Source organism: Myxocyprinus asiaticus, chromosome 39 (genome assembly GCF_019703515.2).
Source record: "Myxocyprinus asiaticus isolate MX2 ecotype Aquarium Trade chromosome 39, UBuf_Myxa_2, whole genome shotgun sequence".
NCBI classification, from domain to species: domain Eukaryota; kingdom Metazoa; phylum Chordata; class Actinopteri; order Cypriniformes; family Catostomidae; genus Myxocyprinus; species Myxocyprinus asiaticus.
The window spans coordinates 17,286,402-17,306,232 of NC_059382.1; the positions used below are offsets into that span (position 1 = coordinate 17,286,402).

The 19,831-nt window shown below is 37.8% G+C and overlaps 1 protein-coding gene across 3 annotated transcripts in view; it reads left to right on the forward strand.

Moving 5' to 3' along the window:
- Positions 1-19,831, forward strand: part of mettl16 (methyltransferase 16, N6-methyladenosin) — a 47,400-nt gene that overhangs the window by 15,823 nt on the left and 11,746 nt on the right. For all 3 annotated transcript variants that reach the window (XR_007895427.1, XM_051679970.1, XM_051679971.1), the window contains exons 3-8: positions 3,318-3,505; positions 9,055-9,195; positions 9,297-9,409; positions 9,564-9,706; positions 14,263-14,332; positions 17,658-17,747. Coding sequence is in view for 2 of the 3 variants with exons in the window: in XM_051679970.1 (XP_051535930.1) it covers positions 3,318-3,505; positions 9,055-9,195; positions 9,297-9,409; positions 9,564-9,706; positions 14,263-14,332; positions 17,658-17,747 (745 nt within the window). In the remaining variant the exon portion in view is untranslated. The remainder of the gene's footprint in view (positions 1-3,317; positions 3,506-9,054; positions 9,196-9,296; positions 9,410-9,563; positions 9,707-14,262; positions 14,333-17,657; positions 17,748-19,831) is intronic.

Here is a 19,831-nt window from a genome sequence, read left to right on the forward strand (position 1 = left end):
ATTCTGTTCATACCCACACACATGTATTACACTGCCATCCAGCCACCTCTCACATCAGTATTTTTGTCCGCTCACACACTAACACACATCCACACTGCTCATGGCTTACTAATACACTCCTCTGCAGGGTGGGAGCGCTATTCACAAGCACGGGAGTAGTTACTGTGGATATGGCGCGTAACATGCTGAGCTGCAGCACTCTTCGTCCTGTGAACTGAGAGATTCTAACAGAATGCTAAAAATATAGGGCAGGATAACAGCTCACAGCATCATCCTCTGCACACTGATTATGACCTGATGCACTCAAGGGCATTTAGGGTGTTTTCACTCTTAGTTCGTTTGAGCATTCCAAGCGCTCTCAGAGCAGTATAACGTGTATATGTGAACAAACCAAGTGGTCTCGGACCCCCCTAAAAGGACCCAAAAGCAAAGAGGTTCGTTTGTGGGTACTTTTGTGGTTTGATTGATTAGCGGGATGTGAAAGCGCAGAGGTACCAGTCTGCTTTGCATTTTATGACATAAGTACCTCGTGGCTTGCCATGCATAGCTGCATTACATACTTCATATTCCAGTCACAATTTACTGTACACATATGGGAATTTTATGCAAATATAGAGATACCATGATTACTATGACATGTTTTTGTGTCTCATTGTGTTCTTGTATTATTTGAGCACCTAAAATGAATGGATCATCCGCATTCAGCACCACTTTATAGTGCTCTGCTGGGCATACTGTCTACTGAGGTTCACACCAAACTCCCATGAATACACAAGTGAGGATTCTTATAGTTTCACTTTAATTTTATTTGCGCAATGGCAAATGTTCTTGGCTCTTACAATGTAAATGACATGCAGGAGGAGATGCTTGCTTTCTCCATTACACTCGAGATGATAGATAATATTTTCAAATGCACATAATTTCAAATGTTTCCTTCATGCGAAATAAGGGCTTGTAGGTTTTATCGGAGAGCCTTAACATAACGTGAGAGAGTGAAGAATTTAGGACAGAAATACAGTATGCATTATTACTGTTGCGTAATGTAATATAATTGGCGGTGTTGTCTGGGTTTCATAAATTATGTAACATATAAGAAATTACTTTTTATGTAATTCTATCCCTGTGCAATAATTTTTAATGCAAAATTCAATTTATTTTAAAGTCTTAAAAGTAATCAAATAGCCCCATTTAATTTTATGATTTCAAGTTAATTATCAATCAATTACTACTTAAGGTGTAGGCCTATCTGTAATAAGCATATGTACACCTTAAGAATATGACCATTTGTATGACAATTGCTTATCATAATAATCACAATTATTTATGAAAACGTATTGTCAGCCAAATTTCATAATCGTGACAGCCCTAGCTGCAATGGGGTCTGAGTTCTTAAGGAGCTGTGGTGTGAACATCAAGAGGTCTGAGACCACATTAATGTGAAGGACCAAAAAAGATACTGGGTCCTCTTAAGTCCACTTACATTGTGAACACCAAAAGCACTGAGGTCATTTGCAGCTGGTTCCTTTTCTGGTTCACTTTAACAGAACTGGGTTTGGTTAACTTAAAACGTACTATAACCACCCTTACACATTCTGTGAAGTCCACATGAGCTGTTGGGGTTCCATTATGTGATATTTGCTCCTCTTTGTAAAGTCCACATTGGTGCTTTGTGAAGGCTTTATTATTGTAGGTAATCCTTTTGAGTAGTTACCATGGAAACCATTAGTGACATCCATATTCATATTTAATGCCCAAGGTCACATTTTCAAGATTAATAGACTAGATAGAACACTATTAATTATGGCTAATGTGTTAATAAATTATAAAGATAAAGAGGTATATTGGATTTTTTTCATGAATGGCGGTCACATTCTTGTGTTGCTTAGTTATTATTCATTACTTCAGATGGAATAAAGAAAGGAGGACAATGTTAAAGGTTGTGTTCAGATTTGTACATGTTCTTCCAATATTTTCTCTGGCCCTGCAACAAAAATGATACATTTTATTTTTAGCAGCATTTTGTAGCAACATATTTTGTTGTTAATGTACTTTTCATTTTATTATTTAAAAATACTACAAATACAAATTACATTTTTAATTTGCAATAATAGCTGAAAAATATGCAGTTATGCAACTTACTAAAAGCTATAAATTCATTAAAACATTTGTTAAATGTTGGCATTTGGTACAGAACATTTTATGTCATTATTACAGTCTATCACCAATTGTTCTCGCAATTTCAGCAAAAATACATTTTCAACACATCTATGTTAGCCAGCTAAATAACGTTACCTTTGTTTGCATCAGTAGAATTCACAACATCAATTGCCAGTAAGTCACAGGAAACCAAATGTTCAAGTTAGCAAGGTATAAACAACTGGTATGTGATCAGTGAACATACTGTGTAGATACTGTATGATACTGTATAGTGAGAACACATCACTGACCCAAAAGGGCGAGGGACAATTCATTCGGGCCGTCCTTAATAGTGAGCCCTGTGCCTCAAATGTAATGTCACAATTATCAGGCTTTTTCCAGGGTGAAGCATTACCTCTCTCGCCTGGTTATGCAAACATGTCCATTCCAGCCCATTATACCCATTATTTAGAGAGCACATGCTCTCCCTAATATCAAAAAGCTTTTTATGATGGAGGGCTCTTATGCTTAGGGTTGGGTGCAGGTGTTTTTAAGGGCTCTGCAAAATAGCATTTCACACACCATGGCTCCATTCCACAGCATTATAGCGGAGTGGCTCACATGCACATTTTGCTTCCCTTCAGAGGTGCCAGACATGGTCTGCAGCATGGAGCGTTTAATTACATCTATAGAGGTGTGAACGTACGAAGACACCCTAATTACACCCATCTCACCTGATTCGCTTTTTTTAACCACAGAAACATGACTTTGCAGCAGCAGAATGCGATAAAGAAATAGTTCACTCAAATTATTTATATATATATAAAAAACATTTCCTTTTGTGTTTCACAGATAAGAGAAAATTGAAAGGGTTTAGAACAACATGAAGGTCAAAGATGGCAGAATTTTGGCATAAACTATCCCTTTAATGTTACATTGAGGATTTAGAGGAGGAGAATTCTTGGCGTTGATAATGAAGGCATCCTTTCCATTAATAAACCTTTGCGAACCAGCGGCAGCTGGTGCTTCATTGTGTTTCTCAGCATGGACTTTTTTTTTTATGACTAGCACTAATGAATTGAGCCGAGGGTATGTGGTGTGTTTATGTCTATTAGCTGACCCCTCCCTCCCATTCTCTATTAACTCCAGCAAACCTCATCAAAACCTTGTCTATCTCACAGACTGAACTTCAAGGACCCGGAGGCTGTTCGGGCTCTTACGTGCACCCTGCTGAAAGAGGACTTTGGCCTCACCATTGAGATCCCCCTGGAACGGCTCATCCCCACCGTCCCACTCCGCCTTAACTACATCCACTGGGTGGAGGACCTGATCGGGGGGCAGGGGAACCCACGGAGGGGCATCGACATTGGTATGCCAATTCACATAATCACTAGTGTTATAAATAAATAATTTAATATATTTACAAGTAGTATTATATGTGGTTACATAGTTGAAATTAAAATGTTACAGCAGAAAACATAAATGCAAGATAGAGAATTACAAACAATAAATACAACACATTTATTAAGAAATATAGAAACAATAAAGAAATATGAGAAGAGGCAAATAGAAAAATAGATATGCTCTATTACAGATAAAATATACACACGCATCGGCCACTTTATTAGGTACTCCTTTACATCTACTTATTCATGCGATTATCTAATCAGCCAATCGTGAGGCAGCAGTGTAATGTATAAAATCATGCAGTTAATGTTCTTATCAAACATCAGAATGGGGGAAAAATGTGATCTCAGTGATTTAGACCGTGGCATAATTGTTGGTGCCAGACGGGCTGGCTTGAGTATTTCTGTAACTGTTGATCTCCTGGGATTTTCATGTGCAACAGTCTCTGTGTATAGAGTGTATAGAGAATGGTGCGAAAAACAAAAACCAATGAGCGTCAGTTCTGTGGACGAAAACACCTTGTTGATGACAGAGGTCAACGGAGAATGGCCAGACTGGTTTGAGCTGACAGAAAGGCTATGATAACTCCTATAGATAACCCCTCTGTACAGTTGTAGTGAGCAGAATATCATCTCGGAATGCACAACACGTCGAACCTTGAGGCGGATGGGCTACAACAGCAGAAGACCATGTTGAGTTCCACTTCTGTCAGCCAAGAACAAGAAAACTGAGGCTGCAGTGGGCCTATCATTTGTGTACCTCAGCAGTAATCCAGATTTGTCAGACCAGGCATTGTTTTTCCAACCGTCTATTGTCCAGTTTTGGTGAGCCTGTGCCCACTGCAGCCTCAGTTTCCTGTTCTAAGCTGACAGTAGTGGTACCCGTAGGGGTCTTCTGCTGCTGTAGCCCATCCGCCTCAATGTTCGACATGTTGTGTGTTCAGAAATGCTTTTCTACATAGAACTGTTGTAACGTGTGGTTATTTGGGTTACTGTCACCTTCCTGTCAGCTTGGACCAGTCTGGCCATTGTCCTCTGTCATTAACGAGCCGTATTCGCCCATAGAACTGCCGCTCGCTGGATGTTTTTTGTTTTTGGCACCATTCTCTTTACCCTCTAGAGACTGTTGTGGGTGAAAATCCCAGGAGATCAGCAGTTACAGAAATACTCAAACCAGCCCATCTGGCACCAACAATTATGCCACGGTCTAAATCACTGAGATCACATTTTTTCCCCATTCTGATGGTTGTGAACATTAACTGAAATTCCTGACCCATATCTGCATGATTTATTCATTACACTGCTGCCACATGATTTGGCTGATGAGATGATCTCATGAATAAGTAGATGTACAGGTCTACCTAATAAAATGGCCGGTGTGTGTCTGTGTGTGTATATGTGTGTCTGTGTGTGTGTGTGTGTGTGTGTATATATATATACAGGTGCATCTCAATAAATTAGAATGTCGTGGAAAAGTTCATTTATTTCAGTAATTCAACTCAAATTGTGAAACTCGTGTATTAAATAAATTCAATGCACACAGACTGAAGTAGTTTAAGTCTTTGGTTCTTTTAATTGTGTTGATTTTGGCTCACATTTAACAAAAACCCACCAATTCACTATCTCAAAAAATTAGAATATGGTGACATGCCAATCAGCTGATCAACTCAAAACACCTGCAAAGGTTTCCTGAGCCTTCAAAATGGTCTCTCAGTTTGGTTCACTAGGCTACACAATCATGGGGAAGACTGCTGATCTGACAGTTGTCCAGAAGACAATCATTGACACCCTTCACAAGGAGGGTAAGCCACAAACATTCATTGCCAAAGAAGCTGGCTGTTCACAGAGTGCTGTATCCAAGCATGTTAACATAAAGTTGAGTGGAAGGAAAAAGTGTGGAAGAAAAAGATGCACAACCAACCGAGAGAACCGCAGCCTTATGATTGTCAAGCAAAATCGATTCAAGAATTTGGGTGAACTTCACAAGGAATGGACTGAGGCTGGGGTCAAGGCATCAAGAGCCACCACACACAGACGTGTCAAGGAATTTGGCTACAGTTGTCGTATTCCTCTTGTTAAGCCACTCCTGAACCACAGACAACGTCAGAGGCGTCTTACCTGGGCTAAGGAGAAGAAGAACTGGACTGTTTCCCAGTGGTCCAAAGTCCTCTTTTCAGATGAGAGCAAGTTTTGTATTTCATTTGGAAACCAAGGTCCTAGAGTCTGGAGGAAGGGTGGAGAAGCTCATAGCCCAAGTTGCTTGAAGTCCAGTGTTAAGTTTCCACAGTCTGTGATGATTTGGGGTGCAATGTCATCTGCTGGTGTTGGTCCATTGTGTTTTTTGAAAACCAAAGTCACTGCACCCGTTTACCAAGAACTTTTGGAGCACTTCATGCTTCCTTCTGCTGACCAGCTTTTTAAAGATGCTGATTTCATTTTCCAGCAGGATTTGGCACCTGCCCACACTGCCAAATGCACCAAAATTTGGTTAAATGACCATGGTGTTGGTGTGCTTGACTGGCCAGCAAACTCACCAGACCTGAACCCCATAGAGAATCTATGGGGTATTGTCAAGAGGAAAATGAGAAACAAGAGACCAAAAAATGCAGATGAGCTGAAGGCCACTGTCAAAGAAACCTGGGCTTCCATACCACCTCAGCAGTGTCACAAACTGATCACCTCCATGCCACGCCAAATTGAGGCAGTAATTAAAGCAAAAGGAGCCTCTACCAAGTATTGAGTACATATACAGTAAATTAACATACTTTCCAGAAGGCCAACAATTCACTAAAAATGTTTTTTTTTTATTGGTCTTATGATGTATTCTAATTTTTTGAGATAGTGATTTGGTGGGTTTTTGTTAAATGTGAGCCAAAATCATCACAATTAAAAGAACCAAAGACTTAAACTACTTCAGTCTGTGTGCACTGAATTTATTTAATACACGAGTTTCACAATTTGAGTTGAATTACTGAAATAAATGAACTTTTCCATGACATTCTAATTTATTGAAATGCACCTGTGTGTGTGTGTGTGTGTGTGTATATATATATATATATATATATATATATATATATATATATATATATATATATATATATATATATATATACATACTGTATATGGAAATTCAGTGGACAAATTGCTAATATGTATTAAATGTTACCAAGTCAACCATGTTGTAATGGCTATTTTTTGGATAACCAAATAAATTTAATATTTTACTATTGAAAGTTACTTCATCTCATTTCATTATTTTATTTATTTCTATTTTCATTTGCAACTATAAACAGATAAACCAAAAGTTTACTTGGCTATAGCACTTGAATGATGGTATCAATGAGAAAATGGCTGTGCAATATGTTTTAAAAAACAAAAGACTTAAAATATTAAAGCTAATATTATAAAATCAGAAGAGTCACATAAAAAGCTGTTTTAAAACAGGCAATATATACACACTTAAGACTGCACATCATATAATTCTATATTAATGCAGCAAGTTACGACATTTTCTGCCACTTTGTGTTGTAAATAACAACGCCCCATGATAAGTTATTCTGCGTTCTTCATTTGTACGCTCTTTTCCACAATTTATTTTCGTATTACTCCATGTTTCTTAGTTGCTTTCATGTGTAAATAAGGTAAAGCAGTCCTGTCCATTAATATCCATGTGAATATATGCCTATCTATCTCAGTATAAACTAAGGATGGGAATTTTGAGTAATTTTGTAGTCGAGAACTCTTTTAAAAAAAAAAAAAAAAAAAAAAAAGAAAAGAAATAAAAAAAAACTAGTAAGCAATTACTTAAAATGTAGAACTAAATTTTAACCTTCAACCACTGAAAATCAAATTGCAATGTTCAAGTAGTGTTTTTACTTGTCGAATATTTAAAGCTGAACGAGAACACGAATATTCTATTACTCATGCACATGTCTAGTGTATAGTTTAGAGCAAATTCTCTGCACATTTTTACCATTGCATGATATATACAGTACCATCACAATGTCTAGCCCTAGGTGCTGTCCTGTTAAAGCAGCTTGCAGTCTCTTGGGCTGGTAAATTGCCAGTACTGCTTTATGGTTTGCACACATGCAGGATGGTGGGGAGTTAAGACAAGTGTTGGCAGTCACACCACACCAGATCCTCTGGATTGAAGTTTACCCCTCCTCCACCACCACAGGCCATCCTCAACTATGAAAACTCTCCCTCGAAGACAAGATGGACTTTGTCCTTTCTGCCTCAAAGGAAATTCTAAATACCCTGACAACTGTCTATGTTTACTGTTGTAACCAGATTGTGGCAATGATATAGTTGTGGCTTGGACGATTGGGTTAGATTGTGGATTGAAGACCTTTGCCAGCTCTAGGAAGAGATTAGCTGTGTTAGCATATGATGAATAACTCTAAATCTCCTCTTTTATTCAGACCTTATTTGGATCATCTTTTGGTTCTGCTAAATTTCAGGCTGTTTTAAGGATGGCCATTGCTGTCCTTCCTCAGTCTAACTGCATTATAGAAGTCATTCGTCACTCTGTCAGGCAGTCTGCTGCACTTCATAACAGTACAGTCGCACTAAGCTTTGAGCATGTGAAATTACTTCAGATTTCACAATTATTATGGACAGCAAGAAACACTGGGTTTAGAGTTTGTGCTCATTTAGATGACTGGCTTCTTCATTATTGTAATGTTGGACATGATGTTAATTCACAAATAGATTAATATACATTTTTATACAGAGAACAAAAGTATCAATACAATATTGTGAGAGAAAGTATCCTGATTTAAGATTGTATCTGCACAGTCCTACACTCTAAATTTATTACTAAAATTACTCAATTTATGGCATAGTTGTAGACTTTTGTCCTGATGTCGTTGTTGTCATCATTTGAATGAACCTTATGTAAATACTGGATGTGTTGTGGTTAATATATATTATTATAATAATTTCTGCGTATTAAATCTTGACATAATATCTCAAGTTACATGTCAAATTTCAGCCTTATTGAATAGACTTATCACTCTTCTGTGCTTAGTTTATGTATTGATATTCAGTACAGAATTAGGGAGGGGGTGATGTATAGTCAAGACTGCTGGCCTTTTTTTATTATTATTTCTGAATATTGATTTCAGTTTAAATTATTTTATTACATGAGAAGAAATAGACCACAGGGTGATATAAGAAACATAAAACTAGCACAACTATGTAGGAAATCTGTTGACCAGGACAATGGTCAATTGTACAGTTTTGCAGTCATTATGCAGAAACATATGGTCACAGGATGCCAAAATTGACCAATCGGTATCAAGTACTCTACATAGCCATGTAATGGCTGAAATCAATACAGTTAACACCATAAAGCACGTGATTTGTTCTGTTGAACCAGAAAGCTGTCACTATGTAAAGCATGTGTTTACATAAAGGCTCATTTCTAGAATGAAGGAAGATCATATTTCATTTGTATTTAAACACTGATGTCCCATGGTGTAATGTGACATGTTTTGTCTCTGTGCAGGTACTGGGGCCTCCTGTATTTACCCCCTGCTGGGAGCCTCCATGAATGGCTGGTTCTTCCTCGCCACAGAAGTGGATGACATCTGCTTTAATTATGCAAAGAAAAATGTTGAGCAAAACCACCTGGCAGAGCTCATTAAAGGTAGGTGTGTTAGAGACAGAGAATGAGCTTGACGGTTTGATATGTAATTCAACGCAACTTGATCACTGAACCATATATTTGTGTTTGTGTGTGCATTGTAGTGGTGAAAGTGCCCCAGAAGACTCTACTGATGGATGCACTGAAAGACGAGTCCATTGTCTATGATTTCTGCATGTGCAATCCTCCTTTCTTTGCCAACCAGTTAGAGGCGAAGGTACATTCAGCTCCTGTCTTTGAATTGACACTCAAACACAAGGGCTGTAAAGCCCCCCGGGCTATTTTCCAGCAATATCGGTCTCTTTGTGCACATAACAATTGCTGTTATCAGTTCTTTCTACCAATTCTTTCCATCTCTTCTGTGTCCTGAGGGGGTGAATTCGAGGAACTCACGCAGACCTCCTCCCAGCTCCATCAACACAGGAGGGGTCACTGAGATCATGGCTGAGGGTGGAGAGCTGGAGTTTGTGAAAAGGATCATCCATGACAGTCTGCAGCTCAAGAAGAGACTTAGGTCTCACACACACACAAACACACACACACACACACACATTAAAGACCACCTGAACTTAATATTAGTTGGTTAAGACGGCATACACGAGTTTCACACACTCTGATAATAACTGATTTTTAAAAAAAATAGAAAGCAGAATGACCAATGGCGGATATAATAAGGGATAATGTACAATCAGCCGGTCTTTGTTGCAAAATAAACCCCCAAAAGGGTTAGTAGGGATCTTGAATCATCCTGAAGGGGTTTATTTTGTGATAATGAGGGGCTGATTGTACATTATTCTGCTTATTACAAGGCAACTTACCAAATAAATATATAAATAAGACGTGATGTTGAGTTAAAACTTTTTTAATATTGTCAGAGGAAAGAGACTGATGTGAGAAACGTTAAACTAGCACAGTGAAGGAAACTGGTTGCCGTTTTCGGTGGAGGAAAAGCCAGTTCCAGTGTGGACAAGAGGTGTGAACATAGCAAAATCAATGTGTTTTCAAACTAAAACAAATTAGTGTAGACATGGTCTTAGTGGCCAGAAAAGTACAGATTTGTGGTCATTATATAAAAATATTTGACCACAGAATGCCGCCATTTGACCAATCGGAATCAAGTATTCCAGAGAGCCATAGCGTTTTATGAAAATTGCATTAATTTTAGTTTTAATTCGTTTTTAATCAGTTATTATTGTGTGTGTGTGTGTGTGTGTATGTGTGTGTATATATATATATATATATATATATATATATATATATATATATATATTTTTTTATTTTTTTTAATTAGCTCGAATTCACAAAAATATCTAAAATAGGACATTCGGTTTACTTGTTAATCGGCCAGGCATTGACCATTGCCGATAATGTCAAAGAAGCCCGATTAATCAGCCTGGATATGTCAGTCCATCACTACACTACTTTCAACATCTGAGGAGCTGTGAGTAGTGTAATGGGAAAGGAATAAACAGATTTGTGTGTCCAGGTTTGGTGTTTTGGGCTGAGAGTTGCAGAGGCCGTGCTGATGAAAGGGACAGGGCAGATGGATGCTGGGATGGATCTGTCATCCAGAGTTTGTGTAATTAATTGACAGGCAAAGTAAATATTACCCAGGGCGGTATCCGGGCTGCCCGACGGGAGCAGCTGTGTGTGTCTCTGGGGCAGACGGCGAGCCCCAGTGTGCCAGGACTGTCATTGGAGCAATGAAGTGAGGCGTGCGGGGAGGGGTGGCAGAGCAACAAAAATTAGGCCTGATTAACCATGTCATGTGTCGAACCCCAAGAGGAAGAATGGATTGGCCGTGTGTGTACATTAGGAATGTCAAAAGTACCAGTATTACCAAGTCAATATTATTATTGACTATTTAGCAAAAAGTGAAAACCACTCACTGCTCATAACTGATTGATTTAGTTTTTGTTAATACTGAATTTTTACTTAAATAATAGCTGGGAAAGTTGTGAAGCAGCATTTCATTCTGTTGGTTTGATTTGTTCATATTTACATTAATATTTAAATGAACTTATCACCTTTATGCATGGCATCGTTTAACATTTAGTTAATTGAGGAAAATAAAGAACTTCACGTCCAATCCAAACCCATAATTAGTTTAAATCAATCAACTAGCTTTTCAACTAGCCGAGTTCTCCTAGGTCAAGAATTTCAGAGATGTGTGTGAAGAGGAGAAATATCACTAAATGAACACCTTAGTAGAACAAAAACAATAGTGGATTTTGCCATAATGTTTAGGCAAAAGTAGCCTGTTCGCCCAGTAAGTATAAATTAGCCTTAATAGTGATATTGCTAGAGTCTTCATTTATCTCTTGCAAGTGTATATAATTTAGAACATATTTTTAAAAATACTATTGTACTGTTAATATTTCTTTGTTTTAAAGCAGGGAATTCGTTAATCCAGAAAAAAAAAATTTCCAACCAAAAAATGTGACCCGCGTAAATTGTGTAAATCCGTAAAAGAAAAAAAAAGATTTTTCCTCGGGGGTTCATATGTTGTCCTGTCCGGTCCATTGTCGACAAGCATTTTTCTCCCAAACAAGTGTCACTCAAACTTCACAGCTACTTTTACATCACGCGCACACTTTGAGTTAGACGGATTTATTTTAATTCCTTAATAAAAATAAAATGGTTGGATATAAAACGGCTTTGAATCGTTACCACTGTTGCTGACAGGTTAAAAATCACGATTGTTAAGCTGCAATTACCCCGTTACTGACGTGATATTTGCAGTGAAATCGTGACATTTATCATCGCACATGAATTACTCATTGCCAGTATATCGAACTGCTTGTATGTATAATCATAAAACCCTGCAGATACAGTCCAGACATTAGAAAATGTTCAGTATAGACAGGTTTTTTCCCCGTTTAGATCGGGAAATGATCCTGGGTTGCAGATGTAATAAAAATTGACATGAATTTTTGAGAGACCACTCTGTAAACACTGTTAATTTAAATGCACAATGCAGAAATAATACTAGCAACACAATGAAAAGGGGTAAGCACTCCTAAGAACATGTAATATTATATGCTTATTCATTGTCATTTTCACATCTCCCACTTTACTCGGTTCATTTTCCTGCTTTTTTGTGCTTAGCTGGAAAAAAAAAAATCTCTGAGTGCACCTTGAACTTTTTAAATAAAGGAATGTGAACAATGGTATTATCACTTTTGTTGTGATCAAGAATTGTGAAATTTCACGGTTGAGGAAAACTTGGAAATATCAGGGAATTTTAAAATTTGAGTTTTCCAGGCCTGGAAATATCTGGGCAATTAATTAAATCTCAAAAGTCATGGAAATTTCTTTAGAGAAATATCTTTTTCTAGTTTTTCTCTGCTCTAAAATATTTCATCATGAGTTATATCTTGCTCTTGTGTAGAGTAAAACTTGCTCGCAAGCCATGGTGATGCCTCATTTGTCAGTGAATCATTCTTTTGAGTCGGTTCTTTTCAATGAATTAGTAGAAACTGTTTACAAATCAGTCTAAATGATTCCTTTGCAAATCGCCTGAATCAAAATTATTTTTAAACTCTGTGTCCAGTAATTAAAAAGTGCCTGGAAAGGTCATGGAGAAGTCACGGAAATTCATTTATCAAAAAGGGTGGGATCCCTGTCGGTATTGACTACTGAAATTTTGGTATCGTAACAACCTTAGAGAGTATGCATACAAAAGTCAGTTTGGGAGATTGATTCTTTTCATTATTTCTCCATTTGCATCAGATATTACACTTGCTGGTAAATCTGGGAGTTTTTGTATGTGTCTTGTGCTCATGTTGTTGAGAATTGACTGCTTTCCACAGGGGAAGCTGGGCGCTCTTCCATCTCGCTGTGTGTTAGCAACCCCTCCCTCTCTTGTGAGTTCAGACTATGCAAGCAGACTGTCGTCAAAGAGTCTGTGTGTGTGTACTATGATTCGGCAGGTGCCTGTAGAACCAGCCAGGCATTCTGATTGGCCCTCTGAGATCCCCTTTCCTCTCCAGCCCCTCGGATCTGTAATTAGTGCCAGTCTTCCTCCGGCCCCTCCTCTCTCACATTCATTCTAATTACAACTCTGATTTTAGTTCTTGCCAGACGTCTGTGCTATTGAAAGTGCAATTGTTACTACTTCCTCCTCAAGGCTTGATAAATGAAAAGAACACACAAACACCTCCTGTTCAAGCCCTGATAGATTCTGGAGCACCCCATTATTAGCCAAGGATGCCATGTGCTGGGGTGCCACAGCCTCCCTCCAATGTCTCCCAACATTGGAGAACATGTGTGAATATTGGGTCTCTTTAATATTTTATACTACAAAATTAAGTGATTACCAGTCCCCCAAGGCTCCATATGCAGTCTTATGTGTATTCCTCTATTATGCCTCATTCTCTAAATATGATGGCCCCCTTCAAAAGGCTCAAAAGAGTTTGGCCCTTAAATAAAATGTGTACAACATAGAGTATCTCTACAGCACTTTGAACAATGCTACGCTGCCTGTTTTTTTTGTTTTTTTTTGTTCGTCAACATGACGTCAAAATTGACACCATGTACTTGCTTGGTACATATTCCTGGTCTTATAATTTATTTATTTATTTATTTGGATGAATAATATATATCACATTATGAAAATAAAATGGGTTGTTTTGATTTTAAAGATGTGGAGAAGGTCTTCAGTGAATAAAAGCAGGATTTTTTTTTCTCTAAATTACATTTAGAAATACAAAAGAACTAATAAATTAAGAATTGAGCATTAATCAATTATACATAGATTTTCCTCATGCTGTGGATTCTCCTCCCTCTCTCTAGACACTGGATGTTGAATCCTCATCTTTTTTTATATTGGCAGATATGCACTGATTTTTGCCTCATGTGCAACTTCAAAGCTCCCTGACAAGGTGGGGTCTAGAAACATCTAGTCTCAAATCTTAAAAACAAAACAAAGAGAAGCCAAACTGACTGTTCCCACACAGAATGATCCCTATTCAGCCTATGGGTCTTTATCCTGCAGTTTTTTTGATGTGTTCTCATGGATCAGCCATGCAAGCTGGAGGTTTCACAACCTCTTTTTTTTTTCATTTACAGGTGGTATAGTTGCATGCTGGGAAAGAAGTGTAGCCTGGCCCCTTTAAAAGATGAGCTGCGGAAACAAGGGGTGAGTTTTGCTTAGATTAGTGTGTGTGTGTGTGTGTGTGTGTGTGTGTGTGTGTGTGTGTGTGTGTGTGTGTGTTTGTGTTTCCCCTTAAAGACTTTGTTCACACTGCACACACATCCAATTTAGACTTCAAATCCAATATTAGGACTGACTATGTCAACACTGTAATTTTGTAAGTGAATAAATCTGATCCGTTTGTTTTGATTGATTGCCAGAGTAATGACTTGGGCATCAGCACAACACTAGAATGCATAGAATAGCAGCTGTCATTGTGGAAAGAAAAGACCATAAAAATGGAAATTTTTACCTCTGCTCATGTCTCTCATGACATCTTGCTGCGGTATCGAACTCACAGGGCGTGTAAGAGAACAAACAAGGTATTTTATACATTCATTAATATACTGTGTCCAAAACCGCTGATTCGTTCCCTCATTCACTATTCACTACATTACTATTTCACATATTTCGCTATATGAGGAGAGGGAGAGGAAGATTGAGTGTGTTCAAACTCTGCTTCAGACACTATCGCACATTTTTGACATTACATGCGCATCACATCCCGAATGGTGAAAAAACTACTTGAATTCAGATCTGACCCTTCTTTGCTGTTCAGGCTGCAAAAAACTAAACCGATTGAGTCAAATTTCAGCTGCCAGTCTGAACAAAGCGATGAAAGCTAGCATTCCAGAAGAATTGGGAAAACTCGAGTTGAAACTCCCCACTTTCGATCTCAGAGCATTCCAGTCAATCACATTTCACAGTCAAATTTAAATATGGAAGCACCAAGACTAGTTTTTTATGTTAATTATGGCAAAAGCATAAAAACCGTAAATATAAAATGCTTGTATTTGCTCTACAAAACAGCTGAGATGCAAAAATAAGATAGAATTATAGATTACAATTATAATAAATGTAATGCATTCTCACAAGTACTGTATGTTAGTCACCTCCATCTTGAAATGACTTCAAATCACAGTTTTTGGGATTGATCAGTCTGCCCCAGTGTTAAAAGTTGAACCTCAAATGCCACTCCAGTGATAATTTTCCAATAGGAGGTGGGAGAATTCCAAGTTGTCTAGAATGCAGCATTAGATCTCTACAGATAAACGAGTACTCCAGGTTAATTGATCTTAATGAATTTCACTAGCGTGGCCTAAAAAACGCACCACGACAGGGAGCCTTAATGGAGTAGATTTCATTAGTTCATTAGGCATCATTAGTTCCCACATCGCCCATCCACCTGCTGTACCCCTCCAGCCCCTCTCCATTACCTCGGCCTGTGTATGTACAGTCAGAACTCTCTGATATCTGTGAATGAAAAGCATTCGTCCTGCTCACAGGTTATTAGCCTGGTGTCAGTCAGTCTGCTCCTCTCCGTCCTGATGTGTCGTTTCCTCATCTGAAAGTGTCATAGTTCTGTCACCCCTCATTAGAGTCATTGTGCTCCTGGCTGACCTCCAGCAGACTGAGCTACTCTCGTTACTGGGGCTGTAATTAAAATGCTAATGAGATACTTTCTCTCTCATTCTCATTCGTCCTCTTACTTTCCCCTTTCCATTTTCTCTCCCTTTATCTGTTGTTTAAATGACCTCAGTCTACAAAGGTCAAGCTCTGTGTTTTTCTAAAGAGCAGTGCATTATAAGGGTGCAGTGGGAGTTGATTTCACCCTACAGTTCAACCCTGACACTCATGAATGGGTGTTATAACACACCTCCTACTGTGTGAATGGTAGGTCTGTGCTACTAACACTCTTACTAAAGCTTCTGAGATGGTATTGTGTCGGTTATATACTGTATGTGCTGGGGTTCAACAGTTTCTGTAAAAAATAGGATTTGGTACGGTGTTTATACCGAGACATCTTCTCTCAAATGAATAATTAGTAGGGCTTTTTCCATAACTTAACCTAAACAGAGCCCAAAAGTCAGAACCCGAAAAATCAACAATATTTATAAAATGTAATTTGACCAGTTTTGGAGTTTTGTATATATCTCTTGTTTTTTAATTTATCTCTAGTTTGTAATGTTGAACCATCATGTGTTCACCATCAAATATTTCACCAAATAAAAATTGGTGTCTTTAAAATTACAGTGTAGTGCATTTTGCTGCAAAACAGTACTGATCTGTATTTATGGTCAATTAAAATGTTAAAATATCAGTTATAAATATCTGCCTTAGATTTCCTAAACGTGATGTACCAGGTAATTTCTAAACCAAACCAAAACAACAATCATGATACAAACCGAACCATGGGAAATATGAATTGTCTCACTCCAAGTATGCACATTTGTACAGTTATAAAAGATTGTCCTTATTCCACAATCATTTTAAAACAGATCTCATACACAGTGTTTGGCTATAGGACTCGGTAAAACTATAGATTTTCCGATGCATCGCAATCTTCTTTTGAACGATCTCTATCAATTCTTAAATCCCAAGATCAATCTTTTACTCTACACAACCCTCTACTACAATCAGAGGAATTCACTCACATCTGCAACCAAATTTCACACTATGCATCTAAAAATGTCTGTGATAAGCCACTGGCTGGTAAATGTTCAGATTTCACTCGCCAGTGATTGTGTAATATAGTGTGTAGAAAGTTCAACACCAAGATCCTTTTACTGTGTGTAGAAAGTAAAAGTTTGGTTTGACTCGTTCTGTAAGTCCAAAGACAAGATCCACACAATCCATCCAATGTCTCTCTTAATACCCTTTCTGTTCTTAACAGTCAGTTGTTGATCAAAAACAACAAAAAATAAACATGTTGTTCTAACCATGGATAGCAAGGATGAGGTAAAGAAGCCATTTGAGTCCTCTCTCATAATATACTGTATGCTCATTTACAGACGATCTTTACAGAAATGCCGGTTTTCTTACAGAGACAGTACCGGTTTTTAGCATGTTTTCAACAAATCAATGTAAATACTTGCAAAAAGTAAAACATTATGCAATTAAATACAAAAAATGTACAAAATATCATATATGCAATGTAGTATCATATTTATTGATGGAATACATGGATATGTTTATTTAAAAAAAGTTAAAATGTGAACAGATGATGCAAACTAATAAAATATAATTCGTTAAATTCATATTATTGTAGTGCACCTAGTTAGAAGGTCACCTTTATAATTAAAAGCATTAGCTGGGAGCAAAAGGGACGTTGTAACTGAAATATACCCATATGAATCTATATTGATTTGAATCAGAATCAGATCGAGTGCTTGTGAATTAGAATCGAATCGGGAAATCTGTAGCAATACCCAGATCTAGTTGATTATTTGAAATGCTGAGCCAAAACTTTTTTTAACATCTTCCTTTGCAGGTGCCCAAAGTCACACACACAGAATTCTGTCAAGGTCGAACCATGCGCTGGGCCCTGGCTTGGAGTTTCTATGATGACGTTCCTGTGCCGGTAAGCCACAAGCACTTGCTGCCTTAATTTACAGTCAGCAGAGAGCACCTGCCTTAGTTAACAGTCAATAGAGAGGGTGTCTGTCTTAGTTTAGAATCAGTAAGGAAGTCCTCATGTAACCCATGTACTCTAGATTCCGCAGCCAATCTGTTTGATGTGTTTGTTCGCATAGGGAAAGCAACACCTGCTGAATATTCACTGGGCTCTCCCCTCTTGTAAATAATGCATCTTTAGCCCATTCCATCAGACACACTTGACCTGCTTCCTGAGGCACAGCGCACATCCTTTGGACGACGTTTCATAGCACCGGTTTCTTGGGCAGGGTGACAATGCTATATATTCACGCACTTTAGAAGGCAATGAGGAACATTGGGAACAAAGGGAAGGAGGTATAAAGGAAAAAAGGTTTGAGGGAATGGAGAAGGGGGCGGAGGGATGATTTGTTATGGTATTTCAGGAGAATTCCCCAAGTCCCAGATGCCTTTCTCCTCGTGAGCACTTGAGCAGAGCCTACATATCTGTCTGCATGCGAGCCATTCCACCTCCCTCTCTACCCTCAGCCAGCATACAGATCTATCAGATATCATTCCAGAGCTGTATGAACATGTCTAGGTTTTACTGATGGGTCACAAATGGTTGATTAGTCATCCAACAATCTAGATTTTTTTGCTTTTTCTTTTTTTTAGTTTTGATCTTTTAAGGTACTTTAATTAACGTGCTGACAATGTGATGTGCTTTAGCTGTTATACAGTTTGCACTTTAATTTTTTTTTGGAGAAGTTGCGTATTTAAATCCACCCACTTAAAAGTACCACCATTATAAACCATTCACAGTCAGACATCTTTGGCAGATGCATCATGTTTCATGTTGTTTTTTGAGCATTCTGCCATGAGCGTTTTTGCTTTTAAGACGCTGTGACAAAAATCTCACCAGGCACCCTAACAAAGTCTCTGTGTAGTTGTTTTTGAACACAAGAACACGTCTTATGTAAATGCCAATACAGGCTAAAGCATACTTATCATGGTACTTACTACTAGTTTTCCCTGTGCCGCTACATCGAATTTTGTTGTCAGCACAGTCTGCGTGGACTGTCCGCTTGTAGCCCAGTTTTTCAAGCATTGCGTACCTATTCACATCTCTGCCTTGAGTTGACTATATAAATAAGTCATAGTGTGCATGCATCGAACAGTTTCGTATGGGCTCGCTGTCAAAAGAGTATACTTTAAAAATAGGGATGGGTAAAAATATCGATTTTCCGATATCAATTCTGAAATCCCAAGATCTTGAGTGATTTAAGCAGGACTCAGTGATTGAGTAGTATAGTGGCCGACAAGAGATCCTTGACTGTGTGCTGAGAGTAAAAGTTTGTTTTTAACCGTTCCATGTAATGTGTGTCCAAAGAAGAGATCCACGCAGTCTATGTATCATTGAATAATATCTCTTTTAATGTCCTTCCTGTTCTTTAGGGTCAGTTGTTGATAAAAAAAAATAAATAAATAGAAATATTTAATTCTAATCACACAAAGCATGGATGTGCTAAAGAAGCTGTTTGACCCCACTCGCACAACAGAAAGGCTCACTGAACTGCCGCTATTCTTAAAGAGACAGAACCATTATAGCGCTAGTTCTAAATGGCAGTGTAAATACTTGCATAGTACAAATTATGCTTTTAACAATAAACATTTAACAATATATATGTTTGTAATATGCAATATAATATATGCAGTTTTAGGACATCATATTTATCTAAATGTACATGGAATTTGTACATTTTTAAAAAGCTAGAATGTGACCAAAGTAATGAAAAACTAATGCTAAAAATACAATTTGTAAAATTTAGATTTTCAGGTTAGAAGGTCATCTGTATAATTAACAGCATTAGCTGAAAGAGAATTTCATATGTAAGCAAAATGGACATTATAACTGAAATATACCCAAATGAATCAGAATTGAATCGAAATCGGAATTGAGAGCTTGTGAATCCGAATCGGGAAATCTGTATCAATAGCCAGCCCTATCTGAAAGGCTAGATTTCTTGACTTTACAAAAGACCTAATGGAACATGGAAAAGTGAAGTATACCCT